This window comes from Lepisma saccharinum, chromosome 18 (assembly GCF_977018435.1).
Source record: "Lepisma saccharinum chromosome 18, izLepSacc3.1, whole genome shotgun sequence".
NCBI classification, from domain to species: domain Eukaryota; kingdom Metazoa; phylum Arthropoda; class Insecta; order Zygentoma; family Lepismatidae; genus Lepisma; species Lepisma saccharinum.
This window is the reverse complement of record NC_139246.1, coordinates 30,915,389-30,934,620: the sequence shown is the minus strand read 5'-3', so window position 1 is coordinate 30,934,620 and position 19,232 is coordinate 30,915,389. Positions and strand designations below refer to the sequence as shown.

At 33.1% G+C, this 19,232-nt stretch overlaps 1 protein-coding gene across 1 annotated transcript in view; it reads left to right on the top strand.

The window, feature by feature from the left end:
- Positions 1–19,232, top strand: part of LOC146001942 (odorant receptor coreceptor-like) — a 69,367-nt gene that overhangs the window by 35,541 nt on the left and 14,594 nt on the right. Inside the window, exon 2 of the mRNA XM_083139662.1 lies at positions 16,369–16,790. Coding sequence (XP_082995788.1) covers positions 16,369–16,790 — 422 coding nt within the window. The remainder of the gene's footprint in view (positions 1–16,368; positions 16,791–19,232) is intronic.

The window sequence follows — 19,232 nt, the reverse complement described above, 5'->3', positions numbered from 1 at the left end:
GCTATTTAATCTACAACTTATAATGCAAAGTATATTTCTCATTAATTTCATTCCGTGTATTAAAAGTTAGAATGTCAACTACTTTTTAAAATGTGTCTTTTTACTAATAAATGTAAAAAAAACAATATAAGATATTATAAGGGCATGCTTTCAATCTAATAATTAATAAGAACAATTCATGGACATCAGCAGGACTTTTATTTTGGTGGGGGAGAGGGGTGTAAATGAGGCATATTCCTACACAGCAGTGTTGCCCCCTGAAAGAAACACTCTGTAGATATGAAGTTATCATGTCCCTGCAATACCCTTTTAATAATATACACAAACGACTGTGACTGAAAGAAAAGGAAGCGTGTGAACTGATTTCATTGATTTGATGTCTCAAGTCCACTTTATTCACAGTAAGGCTAATTGGGACTGGACCTACAGTTTAAAGTGAGATCCGAACCACCAGTGATCGATCAGAACGCTACATTTTAAAAGTAGCTTCGCTACAACTACAGCTACTCTTCCAAAATGTAGCTTCGCTACAGCTACAGCTACAAGCTACATTTACCAAAAAGTAGCTCGCTACGCTACTCCTATTCGCTACTCGCTACTTTGCTACTTTTTGCGCTACTTCTGCATAAAAAAATGAAAACAACGATATGGGTATTAAAAAAAATCCCTTACTACTGGTAAATAGATCCTGTTATTTATTATCATGATTCCAGTCATTCGATAATTTTGATAGCAATGTTACTTCAGTTACTTATTTTTACTATAGTTTTTGAGAATACCATACCTACGCAAGTGGCATATCAATTCAAATTTGATATATGAATATTGCAATTAGGGTGTTACCCAAATTAATTATTACAACTATACACAACTAACATTTGGTAGGATTACGTATTTATGTTCACATCAACATATTTTTCTTGCGAATAAATATTTCATTTTTTATAGACTGATATGAAGTCAGCATTTTGAATGAAAAGTACCTGGAGCCCTTTGACTACAAAAGGGCCTCAGGTTCGATACCCAGCAGAGGCACATAGTGGTTAGGAAGGATCCAGTCTCGATCAGATTATCTATGCATAAAATGGACTCAAAACAAAAACTAGGAAAGACGCCAAGTTGGGAGGATCAGATGCTCCTGCTCCTCCATTCCCCACACTGCTCATCATTCATCATTCTTCCTCGTTCTTACAATTAGCCGAAATTGGCAAAAAGCGACTATAGATAAGATAATAATTAAATAAACCATTCATCCTCATTGTCATGATTGAAAGAACTGGAAGAATAGATGAGGAGGTAAACAGAAGAGGACAAATGAATGGTGGTGGACTATATCAAAGTGTTCGAAGATTAATATGGAATAGGGATGTACCTATGAAATGCAAGAAGGTAATATGTAACACATACTATGTGCCAATAATTACGTATGGAGCAGAGACTTGGACAATGACATAGAGAGACAAAGAAAAGATGCAGCCAGTGGAGATTAAATTTTTAAGGAGTATTTTGAGGAAGACTAGAAGGGATAGAATAAGAAATGAGGAGATCCGACAGACAGTGGGTGTAGTGAAGCTTCAGGACAGAATAGATCAGGCACAGATGACATGGTTCGGACACATGAAGAGGATGGATGCAGAAAGAAACCAGTAAGAGCTTACAATGCACAAGGAGTGGGAATAAGGCCAAGGGGGAGACCAAGATGTCGGTGGAAAGAGCAGATAGTGGAGAGTGTTAGGAGACTAGATTGGAACACCTTGAAAAGAGAGGAGTTGTGAAAGACCAGGAAATAATGGAAAGGCTTGACTTCTATGCCGACCCAGCCAGAGGCAGGAAACAGCGATGGATGATGATGTCATGAGTAGCAAAAGTTACAGAAAAGTGACGCAAAAGTAGGAGAAATACATAAATTTGAAAACTATGTATATTAACTAAAGAAAATTGCAGGAAAGTCAATAACTCGTACATACTTTTCGCAATATGATAAAATTATTGAGGAAACTGTAATGTAAACCTGAGTGTTCTAAACGTATTGTAATTTTAAAATTTGTGAACAAACACTATCGCGAAAATAATTGTAATTCCAGAAACTCTATCATTCTTGAAACAACAATTTCTTGCTGGTGAGATCCTATATACTGACGATGATCAATGCTGTTAACGTACTGAGCCATTTATTGGTGGCACTATTCCCTTGTCAGTGCAGTGGAAATTCCATCGCTCGTTTTTGCACTGCAAGTTGTGTCTTACACAGCAATTAATGACATTTTGGTGTCTCTTACACCATGAATATCCACAGGATTTGTTCCGGGGGTGACGCAAACCAGGCACTTTTTTCCAGTGGTGCAGCAAACGAGGCATGTTTTCCCCCAAAATAGCGATGCAGCTAGAAAAACGTAGCTGTTAGCAGGAATATATTCATATATGTCAGTTAGTTATCTGGATATCTGAATTCTTCAGATACTAATTAAATAAATTACGCAGATATCTATAATCTACAATCTAGATAATCTGTATGTCCATGTAATAGACTGTCTTTATGAACCTCCTGCAAAATTAAGGGTTATTGTCGATTTTTTCTGACGCTGTTGCCACATTCAAAATTCACCTCAAAATGCCGAGAAAAATGTAGCTGTAGCAAAATTTCGCTACAACTACAGGAATTTTGTAGCTTCGCTACCGCTACAACTACAATTTTCAAAATGTAGCGTCGCTACAGCTACAGCTACAAATTTTGTAGCTAGCTACAGTAGCGACGCTCATGGACGTCCGCAGGATTTTTTCCAGGGAGGGGCAAGGAAGGTATATTTTTCCAGGGGGGGGCAAACAAGTCACATTTTCCCCCAAAAGAGTGTAGTACCCTAAAAAACATTGCTTAAATTTGAATTTTTGGTGTTAATGCAATAATTAACACATATTGTTTTGGAAAATATGAAATTATATGTGTGAAATACATAATTTTTGGTTGACTTTCATTTTCACTTTTCAGGAAAGACTTTTAGTTACATTTTCGACACACAAAGTGTGTGTTCTCAACTTCTATCTGTTTATTTCACAAGTTTAGGCTTATTATTACCAAAATAACACAATTCAAGCTGTTCAGGAAAGACTTTTAGTTATATTTTCGACACACAGAGTGTGTGATCTCAATTTCTATCTGTTTATTTCACAAGTTTAGGCTTATTATTACCAAAATAATACAATTCAATCTGTTCAGGAAAGACTTTTAGTCTCATTTTCGACACACAGAGTGTGTGATCTCAACTTCTATCTGTTTATTTCACAAGTTTAGGCTTATTATTACTCAAATAACACAATTCTATCTGTTCAGGAAAGATTTTTAGTTACATTTTCGACACACAAAGTGTGTGTTCTCAACTTTTATTTGTTTATTTTACAAGTTTAGCCTAATATTTACTCAAATGACACTATTTATATTATTCAGGCACCATTTTTATTACATTTTGGACTCTCAAAGACACACACACACACACACACACACACAGAGATAGAGAGAGAGAGAGAGAGAGAGAGAGAGAGAGATTTTTTTCCAAGTTTACAGGATTATTCTCTAGTTTACTCAAATAACACAATTTAGATGTGTTTTGAATTATATTTTGGATGCAAAAGTATGTTTTGACAAGTTCTACCCTTTTATTTTACAAGTTTAGGCTTATTATTACTCAAATAACACAATTTAATCCAGTCAGGAAGGATTTGTTATTATATTTTGGATGCACAAAGAGAGGTTTTCAACTTTTTTATTGATTTTTTGCAGGGTATGTATTAATTTTTATTTATTTTGTTTTGTATCATATATACATTTACAAATTTTTAACTTAGAGTTTAGTATTTATTTAATTTTTTTCCAAAACACTAAAAAAAAAGTACTTTTAGCTAAAATGTAAGCTTCAGAATATATTATTATTATTATTATTATTATTATTATTATTATTAGGGTTTACTGATTTCCACTATGCTATTTTTGGTTCTGTATTTCTATATGTATTTATTTAGGTCCGGTTACGCCTGCTACGTAGGAAAGTTTGTTTATTTTAGAGTTTGCTGAGTATTTTGTTACTTTTATACTAGGTAAAGTTTCCAAAATATATCAGGTAGGGCTCCATCCATATACTTTTGTTTTTTGCTGTTTGGAGATGATGCGATCAGCATCACTCTCCATCTGCTTTTTATTTTATGTACCCAATATTATTTTGAGGCTTAGTGAATTCTAGAGCCTATTTATGCAGGAGAGAGGGCTTGAAAATTTTGATTTCAGATAACCCACAATTATTTGTCAGAGTATTTTAAAGGATATTTTATATTTATTATGTGCCACTAGAATATCAAAGCTTGCTTAATTTTTATGTCTGTAACGCTGTTATTGTATTTCTAGCTAAGGCTTACTGGATAAAGTACACGAAATGTTTATCATTTCAACTATTTGCTTTTATACGAAGCCAAATTTTTAGTGTAACGAAAATTATTGTGTGTCTATAAAGACTGAAATACCTTTCCCGATGGGTCCATAACTGGACGCTTACGAACATTGTTCCTTTTATTTTAAAAAAATATAACCATTTATCAATATATTGACAATTCACAGGACAAGACGAAGTTCACAGACGACTGACTATATGGACCATAGGTCCACTTGCTAAATTTTTTTCTATGCTAGAAGAATAATTTAGCCTTATAGCCTTTTTCAAGGTATTTTTGAAGTATTACTGGTTTCTTTGGGTGCATCAACACTTGGGTTATTTCCATTTGGTTTATTATACGAGGCTACAATCACTATATGTCTATGAGGACTAAAATCCTCTGATTGAAACTAAAACCTTAGGCTGTAACTAGGGACTTAGTATGTGTATAACGACAATTTATAGGACAGCACGAATTTTACAAAGGATTATAGGTGACGTAGGACCACACGCCAGAGGTTTGTTAATCTGCAAGAAGCATTTACAGCTAATGCTACGAGGAAATGAGGTTGATTTTTTACTGTTTCAAAAGAATGCTATCTTTTTATACACACAATATTTGCTTTTTCAAGTAACTACATGTGCCAGAAGCACTTACAGGCCAACTCTAACTAGACTTCGATTTATGTAAATGTAGCAAGAACTATATTTCTGAGGAAGCACGCAAAAGCAGATTACCAGATTAAAGTATCAGAAAAACAGATTTTTCTATGCAAGTATATTTTTATTGACTGGATTATTTAACAGATCAAACAGGAAGACTGCAAATTTCATTAAATGTAGGTCTATCGTATAGGTGGTTTCAGAGATATAAAAAGAACAAATATAAGATTTCGCTTTTTTTGCTTCTGAGGCTAATCGCGACGCTAAGGGTAAATGGCGAGGAAATGTAACGGAGGAGAAACAGTCCCAAAAGATATGGGCTGCATGTAAGTTAATACCACAGAGATATTACAGTAGGTGTAGGTTCTACCACCAGAACTTTTCTATTATAATAATACTGGTTATGCTGTACTGTTAACTAAAGATGCTGATATTTGAGAAACTTAAAAGCTTACTCACGACTTACTGTTGCACAAGATCCGATGACAAAATTTAAAAATTGTAATCGCCCAGACAGGGATTCGAACCTTGGTCAGATAGGTTAAAAGCCTAACGCTATACTAACTAAACTATCTGGGCACAAGGTATTCTTTTCTTGAAAAGTTTGTTATGTTAAGAAATATATTGAAACATTTGAGAACAATTTTGGTCTGGTTCGACAGAGAAGGAGACAACATTTCCAATTTTTACAGACTGCGTGTATTTTTCCACTATAGAGGCCTTCACTATATGTAATTCGAAATGCTAAAGTTCATTTAGCTTCCAAAATTGAGGTAAATATTGTGTTTGGCGAGATTAACAAGTTACAATTATATCCAGTTACGGACAAATAAAGCTAAAACTCTCAGATTTACTGTACTAGCCAAGTTTTAGTAACATTTTTCTCACTTTAGTACAAATACCAAAGAAATAGGTATATTTTATTTATAATTTGACAAAATGTACTAATATTTAATTCACAAAGTTAGGTAAAAAACAGTATTTTTAAAAAAATATTGTTACTGCCTTCAAATTTTATGTTATTTAGCCACTAACAACTGGTTTACACTGTTTGGCATCCTTTAAATAGGAAAAGAAGGAATTATTTGTTTAGTATTTTTACTACTTTATATTTATTTAAGAAAACAATTCTACAGTTTAACTTAATTTTTAACAAATTGTTAGATCTACTAATTTATATATCAAAGTTATGTTATTTAGAGTGTATGAAGGCGTATAAAGTTAATATTTGTACTTATCAGTGCAACTAACATTTATATTTTACACACAAGAGTTGATGTTTACAGTTAAATTATTTGAATCAGAGAATAATATTTTACAGTAATTGATTCATTCAGCACTAGTCAGTACTTTTATGCATCAGAAAGTTTTCTTAATTTTCTATTACGCATGCTATTTTGGGCTATTCTTAAAATGTATTTCTAAGGCAAACTGGTTTAATTTTCTGCTTATAATGCAAAGTTGACATAGTTTTCGCACAATGCATTGTACATTTGTTATATCCTCTACTTACAATCCATATATTATGCTTATTTAATGTATAACTAACTAAGTCTCTAGCCTTTTTACACCCGAATGTTTATGACTGCAGCAACACATGCCTTTCATCTGTCCCTGTCCTGAGGAAGATCTATATACTCCTTTCCTTCCCTACCAATTTCCTTTAGGTCCATCTCTACATTATCCCTCCATCTTTGTTTTGGTCTTTCTATTGGTCTTTTACCATCAGGTTTTCCAACAACAATCCTGTATACTCTTTTTTCCTCTCCCATATGTACCACATGATCTACACACCTAAGTCTTTTTGATTTAAGCATTCTAATAATATCTGGACATGAATACAAATTATGTACTTCTAAATTATGTAATTTTCTCCATTTATCTGTCTCCTCATCTGTTTTAGGCCCAAATATTTTCCTAGGGATTTTATTTTCAAATACTCTCAATTTATGTTCCTTTTTTCAATGTAAGGGACCAAGTTTGTTTACTGTATTTAACTTTCATTTTTTGTAATTAACAAAAATTAAAAGCTTATACTGTAGTTATTATATATTTTTCTATCAGCTTATTTTGAAATTAATATTATTAGGTATAGTCTTTGATTTATAACTATATTGCTTTTCTATCAATTTATCTAAGAGTACATGCAGACAAACATATGTGTACACACTTTTATGTACATAGATATGCCTTTTTTCAATATTTTAGTATGAAGATTGCACTTTAGCTATTCAAGCAAGGGTAGGACATCGGGGAGGCCAAAGGTAGGAAAGGTAGGATTTCTGATAATTTGTTGCAGGATTTTGTTTTCCAAGTATAGATGAGAACTGAGCTGGAAGACTGTTTTGAACCTTTTCATGAGAGTTTGCATGTGAACTGTATGCAAATTGAGCACTATTGACTGTGCATGCTTCTAAGATTTGCTGTTATTTCACATCAACTCTGTGAGACTGTAGACAATTTTCCCATTTCAAGTAGTTTCTATTGATTGTATTTGTATATGTTTTGGGGACTTGACAGTTTTATGTTATGAGGCAGTTTATTGTAGAATATTTTTTACCTGATGGTATGAGATATTGAGTGTCTGCTGCTTTACTTGTAATTATTTTCCTTCTTGTGTTGTGTATTTGACTATCTTTTGTCCACGTTCGTAGTATTTAGAATAATTGTTATTGACTTGTAGATGTAGGGAGTAATAATCCTTTGCAAGATGCCCTATACTTTAGTCTGAACATTATTCTTAGTGTTCACTTTTGAAGCCTTAGTAGTCTGGTAGTATTATTAATGTAGAGGTAAATTAGGGTGAAATGTAGGCATTTTTCTGATAAATTATACTCACTTAGTTGTTTCAGCAGGTAGAAGTTGCATGATGGTTTACTGCTGATGATGTTAATTTGCTCTTCTTATGTACTACGTATGATGTAGCTTACTTGAGTAACTGGAATTTTCTACTGAAAAAAGGATTGCTTGTCTATTTTATTCCTATGTTGTTGAGTTTGTCCATAAGCAAGCCATGTTTTTACTCTATTCTATGCCTTGGACGAATCTAGTTATATTGTGTTTGCAGTTTTATGCTTCTCTAAGGTTTCAGCTACGTAGTTTTTATACTGTGCTATGGCTTAACTATTGATTTCTTTTTCTGGATGTCATGTTGGTTCTGTGTATTCCTTTTGCTGCTTGAATTTGACTTAGGTTGTTTGCTTTTTTTTAAAACTTGTATTTTTAAAACTTTAACTTTGAAAAATTGATTTTTAATTACTTTAATTTTACATTAACTAACATATTTTTCTTTAACAACAAAATAATTTACTCTAGTATAAAAACTTCTACTAAAAAAAATGTACTATTATAACTTCTAATTTTAGAAAATTGTATTTTTAAAACTTTAACTTTGAAAAATTGAATTTTAACGCACTTTGACTTTAACAATGTACTTTGATTTTTTTATATAAAAGAATATTAAATTAACAACAAAATAATTTGCTCTAGTATAAAAACTTCTACTAACAAAAATATACTATTATAACTTTTAATTTTAGAAAATTGTATTTTTAAAACTTTAACTTTGAAAAATTAAATTTTAACACACTTTGACTTTAACAATGTACTTTGAATTTTTTATGTAAAAAAATATTAAAAATAAAAAATACTGAACAAATAAACAAATAAAGATCTAAGAAAAAAAAGCAAACAACCTAAGTCAAATTCAAGCAGCAAAAGGAATACACAGAACCAACATGACATCCAGAAAAAGAAATCAATAGTTAAGCCATAGCACAGTTTAAAAACTACGTAGCTGAAACCTTAGAGAAGCATAAAACTGCAAACACAATATAACTAGATTCTTCCAAGGCATAGAATAGAGTAAAAACATGGCTTGCTTATGGACAAACTCAACAACATAGGAATAAAATAGACAAGCAATCCTTTTTTCAGTAGAAAATTCCAGTTACTCAAGTAAGCTACATCATACGTAGTACATAAGAAGAGCAAATTAACATCATCAGCAGTAAACCATCATGCAACTTCTACCTGCTGAAACAACTAAGTGAGTATAATTTATCAGAAAAATGCCTACATTTCACCCTAATTTACCTCTACATTAATAATACTACCAGACTACTAAGGCTTCAAAAGTGAACACTAAGAATAATGTTCAGACTAAAGTATAGGGCATCTTGCAAAGGATTATTACTCCCTACATCTACAAGTCAATAACAATTATTCTAAATACTACGGACGTGGACAAAAGATAGTCAAATACACAACACAAGAAGGAAAATAATTACAAGTAAAGCAGCAGACACTCAATATCTCATACCATCAGGTAAAAAATATTCTACAATAAACTGCCTCATAACATAAAACTGTCAAGTCCCCAAAACATATACAAATACAATCAATAGAAACTACTTGAAATGGGAAAATTGTCTACAGTCTCACAGAGTTGATGTGAAATAACAGCAAATCTTAGAAGCATGCACAGTCAATAGTGCTCAATTTGCATACAGTTCACATGCAAACTCTCATGAAAAGGTTCAAAACAGTCTTCCAGCTCAGTTCTCATCTATACTTGGAAAACAAAATCCTGCAACAAATTATCAGAAATCCTACCTTTCCTACCTTTGGCCTCCCCGATGTCCTACCCTTGCTTGAATAGCTAAAGTGCAATCTTCATACTAAAATATTGAAAAAAGGCATATCTATGTACATAAAAGTGTGTACACATATGTTTGTCTGCATGTACTCTTAGATAAATTGATAGAAAAGCAATATAGTTATAAATCAAAGACTATACCTAATAATATTAATTTCAAAATAAGCTGATAGAAAAATATATAATAACTACAGTATAAGCTTTTAATTTTTGTTAATTACAAAAAATGAAAGTTAAATACAGTAAACAAACTTGGTCCCTTACATTGAAAAAAGGAACATAAATTGAGAGTATTTGAAAATAAAATCCCTAGGAAAATATTTGGGCCTAAAACAGATGAGGAGACAGATAAATGGAGAAAATTACATAATTTAGAAGTACATAATTTGTATTCATGTCCAGATATTATTAGAATGCTTAAATCAAAAAGACTTAGGTGTGTAGATCATGTGGTACATATGGGAGAGGAAAAAAGAGTATACAGGATTCTTGTTGGAAAACCTGATGGTAAAAGACCAATAGAAAGACCAAAACAAAGATGGAGGGATAATGTAGAGATGGACCTAAAGGAAATTGGTAGGGAAGGAAAGGAGTATATAGATCTTCCTCAGGACAGGGACAGATGAAAGGCATGTGTTGCTGCAGTCATAAACATTCGGGTGTAAAAAGGCTAGAGACTTAGTTAGTTATACATTAAATAAGCAAAATATATGGATTGTAAGTAGAGGATATAACAAATGTACAATGCATTGTGCGAAAACTATGTCAACTTTGCATTATAAGCAGAAAATTAAACCAGTTTGCCTTAGAAATACATTTTAAGAATAGCCCAAAATAGCATGCGTAATAGAAAATTAAGAAAACTTTCTGATGCATAAAAGTACTGACTAGTGCTGAATGAATCAATTACTGTAAAATATTATTCTCTGATTCAAATAATTTAACTGTAAACATCAACTCTTGTGTGTAAAATATAATTGTTAGTTGCACTGATAAGTACAAATATTAACTTTATACGCCTTCATACACTCTAAATAACATAACTTTGATATATAAATTAGTAGATCTAACAATTTGTTAAAAATTAAGTTAAACTGTAGAATTGTTTTCTTAAATAAATATAAAGTAGTAAAAATACTAAACAAATAATTCCTTCTTTTCCTATTTAAAGGATGCCAAACAGTGTAAACCAGTTGTTAGTGGCTAAATAACATAAAATTTGAAGGCAGTAACAATATTTTTTTAAAAATACTGTTTTTTACCTAACTTTGTGAATTAAATATTAGTACATTTTGTCAAATTATAAATAAAATATATACCTATTTCTTTGGTATTTGTACTAAAGTGAGAAAAATGTTACTAAAACTTGGCTAGTACAGTAAATCTGAGAGTTTTAGCTTTATTTGTCCGTAACTGGATATAATTGTAACTTGTTAATCTCGCCAAACACAATCTTTACCTCAATTTTGGAAGCTAAATGAACTTTAGCATTTCGAATTACATATAGTGAAGGCCTCTATAGTGGAAAAATACACCCAGTCTGTAAAAATTGGAAATGTTGTCTCCTTCTCTGTCGAACCAGACCAAAATTGTTCTCAAATATTTCAATATATTTCTTAACATAACAAACTTTTCAAGGAAAGAATACCTTGTGCCCAGATAGTTTAGTTAGTATAACGTTAGGCTTTTAACCTATCTGACCAGGGTTCGAATCCCTGTCTGGGCGATTACAATTTTTAAATTTTGTCATCGGATCTTGTGCAACAGTAAGTCGTGAGTAAGCTTTTAAGTTTCTCAAATATCAGCATCTTTAGTTAACAGTACAGCATAACCAGTATTATTATAATAGAAAAGTTCTGGTGGTAGAACCTACACCTACTGTAATATCTCTGTGGTATTAACTTACATGCAGCCCATATCTTTTGGGACTGTTTCTCCTCCGTTACATTTCCTCGCCATTTACCCTTAGCGTCGCGATTAGCCTCAGAAGCAAAAAAGCGAAATCTTATATTTGTTCTTTTTATATCTCTGAAACCACCTATACGATAGACCTACATTTAATGAAATTTGCAGTCTTCCTGTTTGATCTGTTAAATAATCCAGTCAATAAAAATATACTTGCATAGAAATATCTGTTTTTCAGATACTTTAATCTGGTAATCTGCTTTTGCGTGCTTCCTCAGAAATATAGTTCTTGCTACATTTACATAAATCGAAGTTTAGTTAGAGTTGGCCTGTAAGTGCTTCTGGCACATGTAGTTACTTGAAAAAGCAAATATAGGGTGTATAAAAAGATATCATTCTTTTGAAACAGTAAAAAATCAACCTCATTTCCTCGTAGCATTAGGTGTAAATGCTTCTTGCAGATTAACAAAGCTCTGGCGTGTGGGCCTACATCACCTACAATCCTTTGTAAAGTTCGTGTTGTCCTATAAATTGTCGTTATACACATACTAAGTCCCTAGTTACAGCCTAAGGTTTTAGTTTCAATCAGAGGATTTTAGTCCTCATAGACATATAGTGATTGTAGCCTCGTATAATAAACCAAATGGAATATAACCCAAATGTTGATGCACCCAAAAAACCAGTAATACTTCTAAAATACCTTGAAAAAGGCTATAAGGCTAAATTATTCTTCTAGCATAGAAAAAAATTTAGCAAGTGGACCTATGGTCCATATAGTCAGTCGTCTGTGAATTTCGTCTTGTCCTGTGAATTGTCAATATATTGATAAATGGTTATATTTTTTTAAAATAAAAGGAACAATGTTGGTAAGCGTCCAGTTATGGACCCATCGGGAAAGGGATTTCAGTCTTTATAGACACACAATAATTTTCGTTACACTAAAAATTTGGCTTCGTATAAAAGCAAATAGTTGAAATGTTAAACATTTCGTGTACTTTATCCAGTAAGCCTTAGCTAGAAATACAATAAATGCATTACAGACATAAAAATTAAGCAAGCTTTGATATTCTAGTGGCACATAATAAGTATAAAATATCCTTTAAAATACTCTGACAAATAGTTGTGGGTTGTCTGAGATCAAAATTTTCAAGTCCTCTCTCCTGCATAAATAGGCTCTAGAATTCACTAAGCCTCAAAATAATATTGGGTATATAAAATAAAAAGCAGATGGAGAATGGTGCTGATCGCATCATCTCCAAAATAGCAAAAACAAAAGTATATAGAGCTCTATCTGGTATATTTAGAAAACTTTTACCTAGTATAGCAGTAACAAAATACTCAGCAAACTCTAAAATAAACAAACTTTCCTACGTGGCAGGCGTAACCTGCCCTAAATAAATACATATAGAAATACAGAACCAAAAATAGCATAGTGGAAATCAGTAAACCCTAATAATAATAATAATAATATATTCTGTGGCTTACATTTTAGCTAAAAGTACTTTTTTTAGTGTTTTTGAAAAAATTAAATAAATACTAAACTCTAAGTTAAAAATTTGTAAATGTATATATGATACAAAACAAAATAAATAAAAATTAATACATACCCTGCAAAAAATCAATAAAAAAGTTGAAAACCTCTCTTTGTGCATCCAAAATATAATAACAAATCCTTCCTGACTGGATTAAATTGTGTTATTTGAGTAATAATAAGCCTAAACTTGTAAAATAAAAGGGTAGAACTTGTCAAAACATACTTCATGTGTACAAAATATAATTCAAAACACATCTAAATTGTGTTATTTGAGTAAACTAGAGAATAATCCTGTAAACTTGGAAAAAATCTCTCTCTCTCTCTCTCTCTCTCTCTCTCTCTCTCTCTCTCTCTCTCTCTCTCTGTGTGTGTGTGTGTGTGTGTGTGTGTGTGTGTGTGTGTGTGTGTCTTTGAGAGTCCAAAATGTAATAAAAATGGTGCCTGAATAATATAAATAGTGTCATTTGAGTAAATATTAGGCTAAACTTGTGAAATAAACAAATAAAAGTTGAGAACACACACTTTGTGTGTCGAAAATGTAACTAAAAATCTTTCCTGAACAGATAGAATTGTGTTATTTGAGTAATAATAAGCCTAAACTTGTGAAATAAACAGATAGAAGTTGAGAACACACACTTTGTGTGTCGAAAATGCGACTAAAAGTCTTTCCTGAACAGATTGAATTGTATTATTTTGGTAATAATAAGCCTAAACTTGTGAAATAAACAGATAGAAGTTGAAATCACACACTCTGTGTGTCGAAAATGCGACTAAAAGTCTTTCCTGAACAGATTGAATTGTATTATTTTGGTAATAATAAGCCTAAACTTGTGAAATAAACAGATAGAAATTGAGATCACACACTCTGTGTGTCGAAAATATAACTAAAAGTCTTTCCTGAACAGATTGAATTGTGTTATTTTGGTAATAATAAGCCTAAACTTGTGAAATAAACAGATAGAAGTTGAGAACACACTTTGTGTGTCGAAAATGTAACTAAAAGTCTTTCCTGAACAGATAGAATTGTGTTATTTGAGTAAAAAAATAGGCATAAACTTGTAAATAATAAATTAAAAGTTGAAAAAATCTCTTTGTAAATACAAAATTTAATAAAAAATGTTGCCTGAATAGTACAAATAGTGTTATTTTGGTAAAAATTAACATAAAGTTGTAAAATAATAAGTTAAAAGTTGAAAAAATGTCTTTCTGAATCCAAAATTTAATAAAAAATGTTGCCTGATTAGTACAAATAGTGTTATTTTGTTAAAAAATTAATATAAAGTTGTAAAATAATAAGTTAAACGTAGAAAAAAATGTCTTTCTGAGTCCAAAATTTAATAAAAAATGTTGCTTGAATAGTACAAATAGTGTTATTTTGGTAAAAAATTAACTTAAAGTTGTAAAATAATAAGTTAAAAGTTGAAAAAATGTCTTTGAGTCCAAAATTTAATAAAAGTGTTGCCTGAATAGTACAAATAGTGTTATTTTGGTAAAAAATTAACATAAAATTGTAAAATAATAATTTAAAAAGTTGTAAAAATATCTTTGCGAGTCCAAAATTTAATAAAAAATGTTGCCTGAATAGTACAAATAGTGTTATTTTTGTAAAAATAAGGATAAGCTGTGAAAATGTTTGACATAAAGTCAAAGTTTGGTAAAAAATAAACTCAAAATTAAGTTAAATAGCACACAGTAACATACATTTACTACCTAAATCAATAATCAAAGGGTCCTAGGTTCGTTACCCCGTGATAAAAGCAAATAGTGAAAACTGTAGGCCCCGTCCCTAATAGCTCTCCCTTCTTCATAGTACAGATAAAAAAAACCTGCGCTAAAGCGTCCTGTGCCTTGGAGGCAAACCTGAGCGGAATATTAATTGGCGGCGGAAACCGGTTCTACAAGCGACGCATAGCTTCAGAGATTTGATCCTTGCTGTGCATTTCCAGACATACTTTGTTGTCTGGTTGAATCCCTCCCCTGCCCTACAGTATTGCATAGCTTTCCCCTGTTCTTGCGTACTAGTTAACCTTGGGAAAACTGGTTCTGAAAATCTACCGACGCGGTCTCTGATTGGTCAATCAGGTTCCTTCTTTGTTGTGACGTTCTGACGTCATTTGACCTTGAACGCGCTTCCCCAAAATTCCTTTCTCGTCTACCTGCGCTGAATATTAATTCATTCTCTCTGTCTGGCATCTCGTACCATCGTCTTTTATAACATATAACATTATTACATAGTACTAATTAATAACATTACATATCGCGGGTTCGAGTACCAGGACCGTCCCCAATCGTAATTGAACCTGTACCTACACCCATTACCACCTTTCATAGCGGTTCATAAACCATAGAAAACTTATTTTCAATACTATAAACATTAATTATTATCGATTTATACATTACATACTTTGCAGTAATGAATATAAAACCATATGCATAGCGTTTAGTACCTCTAATTACCTGCTATATACATATTTTTCATAAAATAAATAATTATATATTCATAAAAAGTTATAAACATGCAAATACATAAATGTAAAGTATTCTAAGTACATGCGAATTAATTAAAACCCGTGCAAATAAGTTCTTAATTATACGCAAATAAAGGACCACCCACGAAGAAAACTGTCCTTGGCGCGTTCAACTTCTACTACCTATAGTTTAAAGTAGGATCCACTACTATGTGTCTCTACAGGATTTCGAACTAGAGACACTTTGATTACAAGGTACTGATATTATCATTACGCCATTGGAGAAGCCATGAAACTGTGTACATGCTAACGTTAGAAGTAAAAGTAAATTGCTACCCCGTACCTTGCACCACACCATAAAGGCGAACAGCGGGTGTGGAGTTAGGGCCCCAAACTTTCTTGATCACGGCAGAAGGTGGGAGCCATATGATCAGCACCACGATCCTCACTTCCTTTACACCCACAGAGTTTCCTCCAGGTATCCACTTTATACGACGCTGGGTGGAACTGGAGCTCCGTAAAGAGGTGGAAAAAATCCCGGTTCTGCTCCCCAACCTAAGAAATGATAGAAAATTAAATAGACAACGGATAATACATTCAATGAAGATTACACAGTAACAAAATAACATTCAGACAAGTATCAAGTTGTTATTTCCGTTAACTTTTCTTGTATTATTACTATTAGTTGCAACAGTTTTTTGGCACCGTTTCTCACTCTTTCAGATGTACTGGGCAGTGTTCTGTCCAATGCAAGTGTACGGCATAGACATTCTGTTTTGCTGTCTCCTGGTGCACGCCAGCGAACAGTTGAAGCATCTGAAGCAGATCCTGATCCCTCTGGTGGAGATGAGCTCAAACAGAGAAGGCAACCCGTCCGCCAAGTCCAAGTATCTAGGCTTGTCGCAGCTCAGTCTCTTCCAGGACAACAGCCTCTTGTCAGAGCTACCGCGGAGAAGGCAGGTCGCTTGGTCCAACAATAAGATCTACGTGGACGAGATTCTCAACAATGACAACAACCTGAATGCGGAGACTGGAGCGTCGCCTGGAGACCAGGGGATGGCGGCACAGATTATGGATGCTGAGAAGAAGAAGACAGTGAGATCTGCCATCAAGTATTGGGTGGAGCGTCACAGGCAGATCATAAGGTAAGTTAGTCTATTGAAAAAGGTACATCCTCAGTTTAATAGCACGGTACAAGAATCTATCAACTATTAAGAAATTCTATGTAAATTTAAGGCAGCAGACCGTGCAGGCCTAAAACGAAGTACAGAGTTACAATGTACTCAGCCTATGTCGAGGGTATTCGTCCAGTCTTCAAGTCGGCAAGGTACTGCCAGGCCAAACTTCTCGCTCATACAGCTCCGTGGTCGATCCAATGACAGAGCTTGCTAAAGTCACGTGATCATACAGTTGTACTTGACGTCATTATTGGACATCGGATTTTTAAGTTCTAAAACGTGTGCTTTAAGGTTTCTAAAATAGGCTCTAAAAATCCTAAAATAGGTTCGAAAAACACTACAATAGGTTCTAAAAATCGTAAAATAGTTTCTAATAATTATAAGTTAGGCTCGAAAAATCCTAAAGTTCAAAAATCCTGAAAATGCTGATTAGGTATAGTCACCGGCAAAAAATGGGACACCTACGTATATCCTGAAACACGTACTATCTCGCATAAAGTAATGCGTGTTGCCTAACTATACAGTGATGGCAGATTAAAATCCACTCTTCGCCGTATAGTTAGGCAACAATCTTTTTTTCATGTTATCCACAGCCAAACTCCGCAATTTTGTCTGTGAGGATAATCGCTTTGCTGAAAATAATCTTTCAACAAAAACATAGTCAATGGTGCAACCTTCAATGCTAAAATGTTAGTTTGCAAGGCGTGAAAGTCACAAAGCACCCAAGTGATGTAAAAGTGAGCAAGACCACACAGATCAGACTACTTTGGATTATACAGGTAACAGTGGCACCAGACATTTTGAATTGAAAATTTACCATGGACTTGGAGAAAGGGAAATCGACAGAGAGTACGTTTCAAACACGTCCGTCATTGAATATGTTTCGTGACCAAACAAATCAAATGCCTCTGTGTGACATAAAAATCTTGTAAAACCTTTATATGAAAACCTAAGAAAAGGCTTGAATTAGGCGCTTAAATCTAGAATAGGTTCTAACAAGCAAAACAGGTTTTCTTAGGCAGTATAAAACTTCATTAGTTGTTGCATTTTTTAACAAAACGCTGACATAACTTATTATTTCTTACATACCTGTAAAGGAAAAATAGGTTACAAACCTAAAAACCGAAATCTAGTCATTACATACATCGCGCTGCGACGCCAAGGGTCCCGGGTTCGAATCCCGGTCGGGCTTGGTTGTTTGTGAATGTCCATTCATCAATTTCATCATTTCATCACTCATCTCCATCTTCGCAAATTAGCCAAGAGGCACAAAACGCGAAGTAAAATAAACTAAATCAAATCAAATCAAATCAAATCTAGTCATTACATGAGCCACACTACATTGTATGCTTATAAAATTCAGATAAAAATTTCTGACAAAAAGAGGAAAGGAAGAATTTTATAGAAAATATGAAATTTGCAGGGAAATTTGAAGATGTTCGACTCATATATATTAGAATAAAGTCCTTTTGAAATGTGAAAGATACTATGCCTCTCTTCTGTCGCGAAATGTATACCTTTAAAGGGAACTTTAAAAATACTATATTTAGCTAAGGAACATTTAAAAATGCTTCATAATCCAAGTTTATAGTTATTGTTATGTGACAGCAAATATGAATAATACTATCTGCAGTCTTGAACATTTTCGTATTTTGATATCAATCTAAATATTTTGTTATTTTCTATATTAATATTTATGGAAGCGGCCCCGGAGCCCACCCAGCGTCGAATAACATGGGTACCTGGGGGAAACCCTGGGGGGTAAAGGCGGTCAGGGGCGTGATGCTGATCACATCACCCCCACTCACGACCGGATCAAGAAAGTGTGGGGCGTTACCCCCACACCCCCTATACGCCTTCATGGCGTGGTGCTATGCACAGGGGAGCACTTTACCTTTACCTTTCTATATCAATATTTATGCAATGAATGTTAATGTTTTTAAATTGACATTTGTAATGGATCATTAAAAATGATAGTAATTTTTGTTATGGAACATTCCATTATTCTGAGATGAAAGGAAATTTATGAAAATGGGAAATTTCGTACTTGGTAAGGTCAAATTGTACTCACTTGTAGTGGCAACACATAGAATTCTAAATACAGGGAGTCCATAAAGTCCTGCAAAAAACTAAAACTCTATAACTTGAAAACTATTAAGTTTATTAACAAAATATTTTGTGTGTACTTACAGCAAGGTTCAAAGTTTATTTCCTGCTTGTTAGGATCATCGCCAAACCTCCAATTGTGCACCATTCACGTCCAAACACTGTTGCAGTCTTTTTGTGAAACCGAGAATTTCGTGCTGACGGTGCTCTCCTGGGATATTCAGAATCACATATCTTATTCTTTTCTTTTAGGTCATCCAGATTAGCTGGTTTCTGTGAATACACCTCGGTTTTTACATGTCC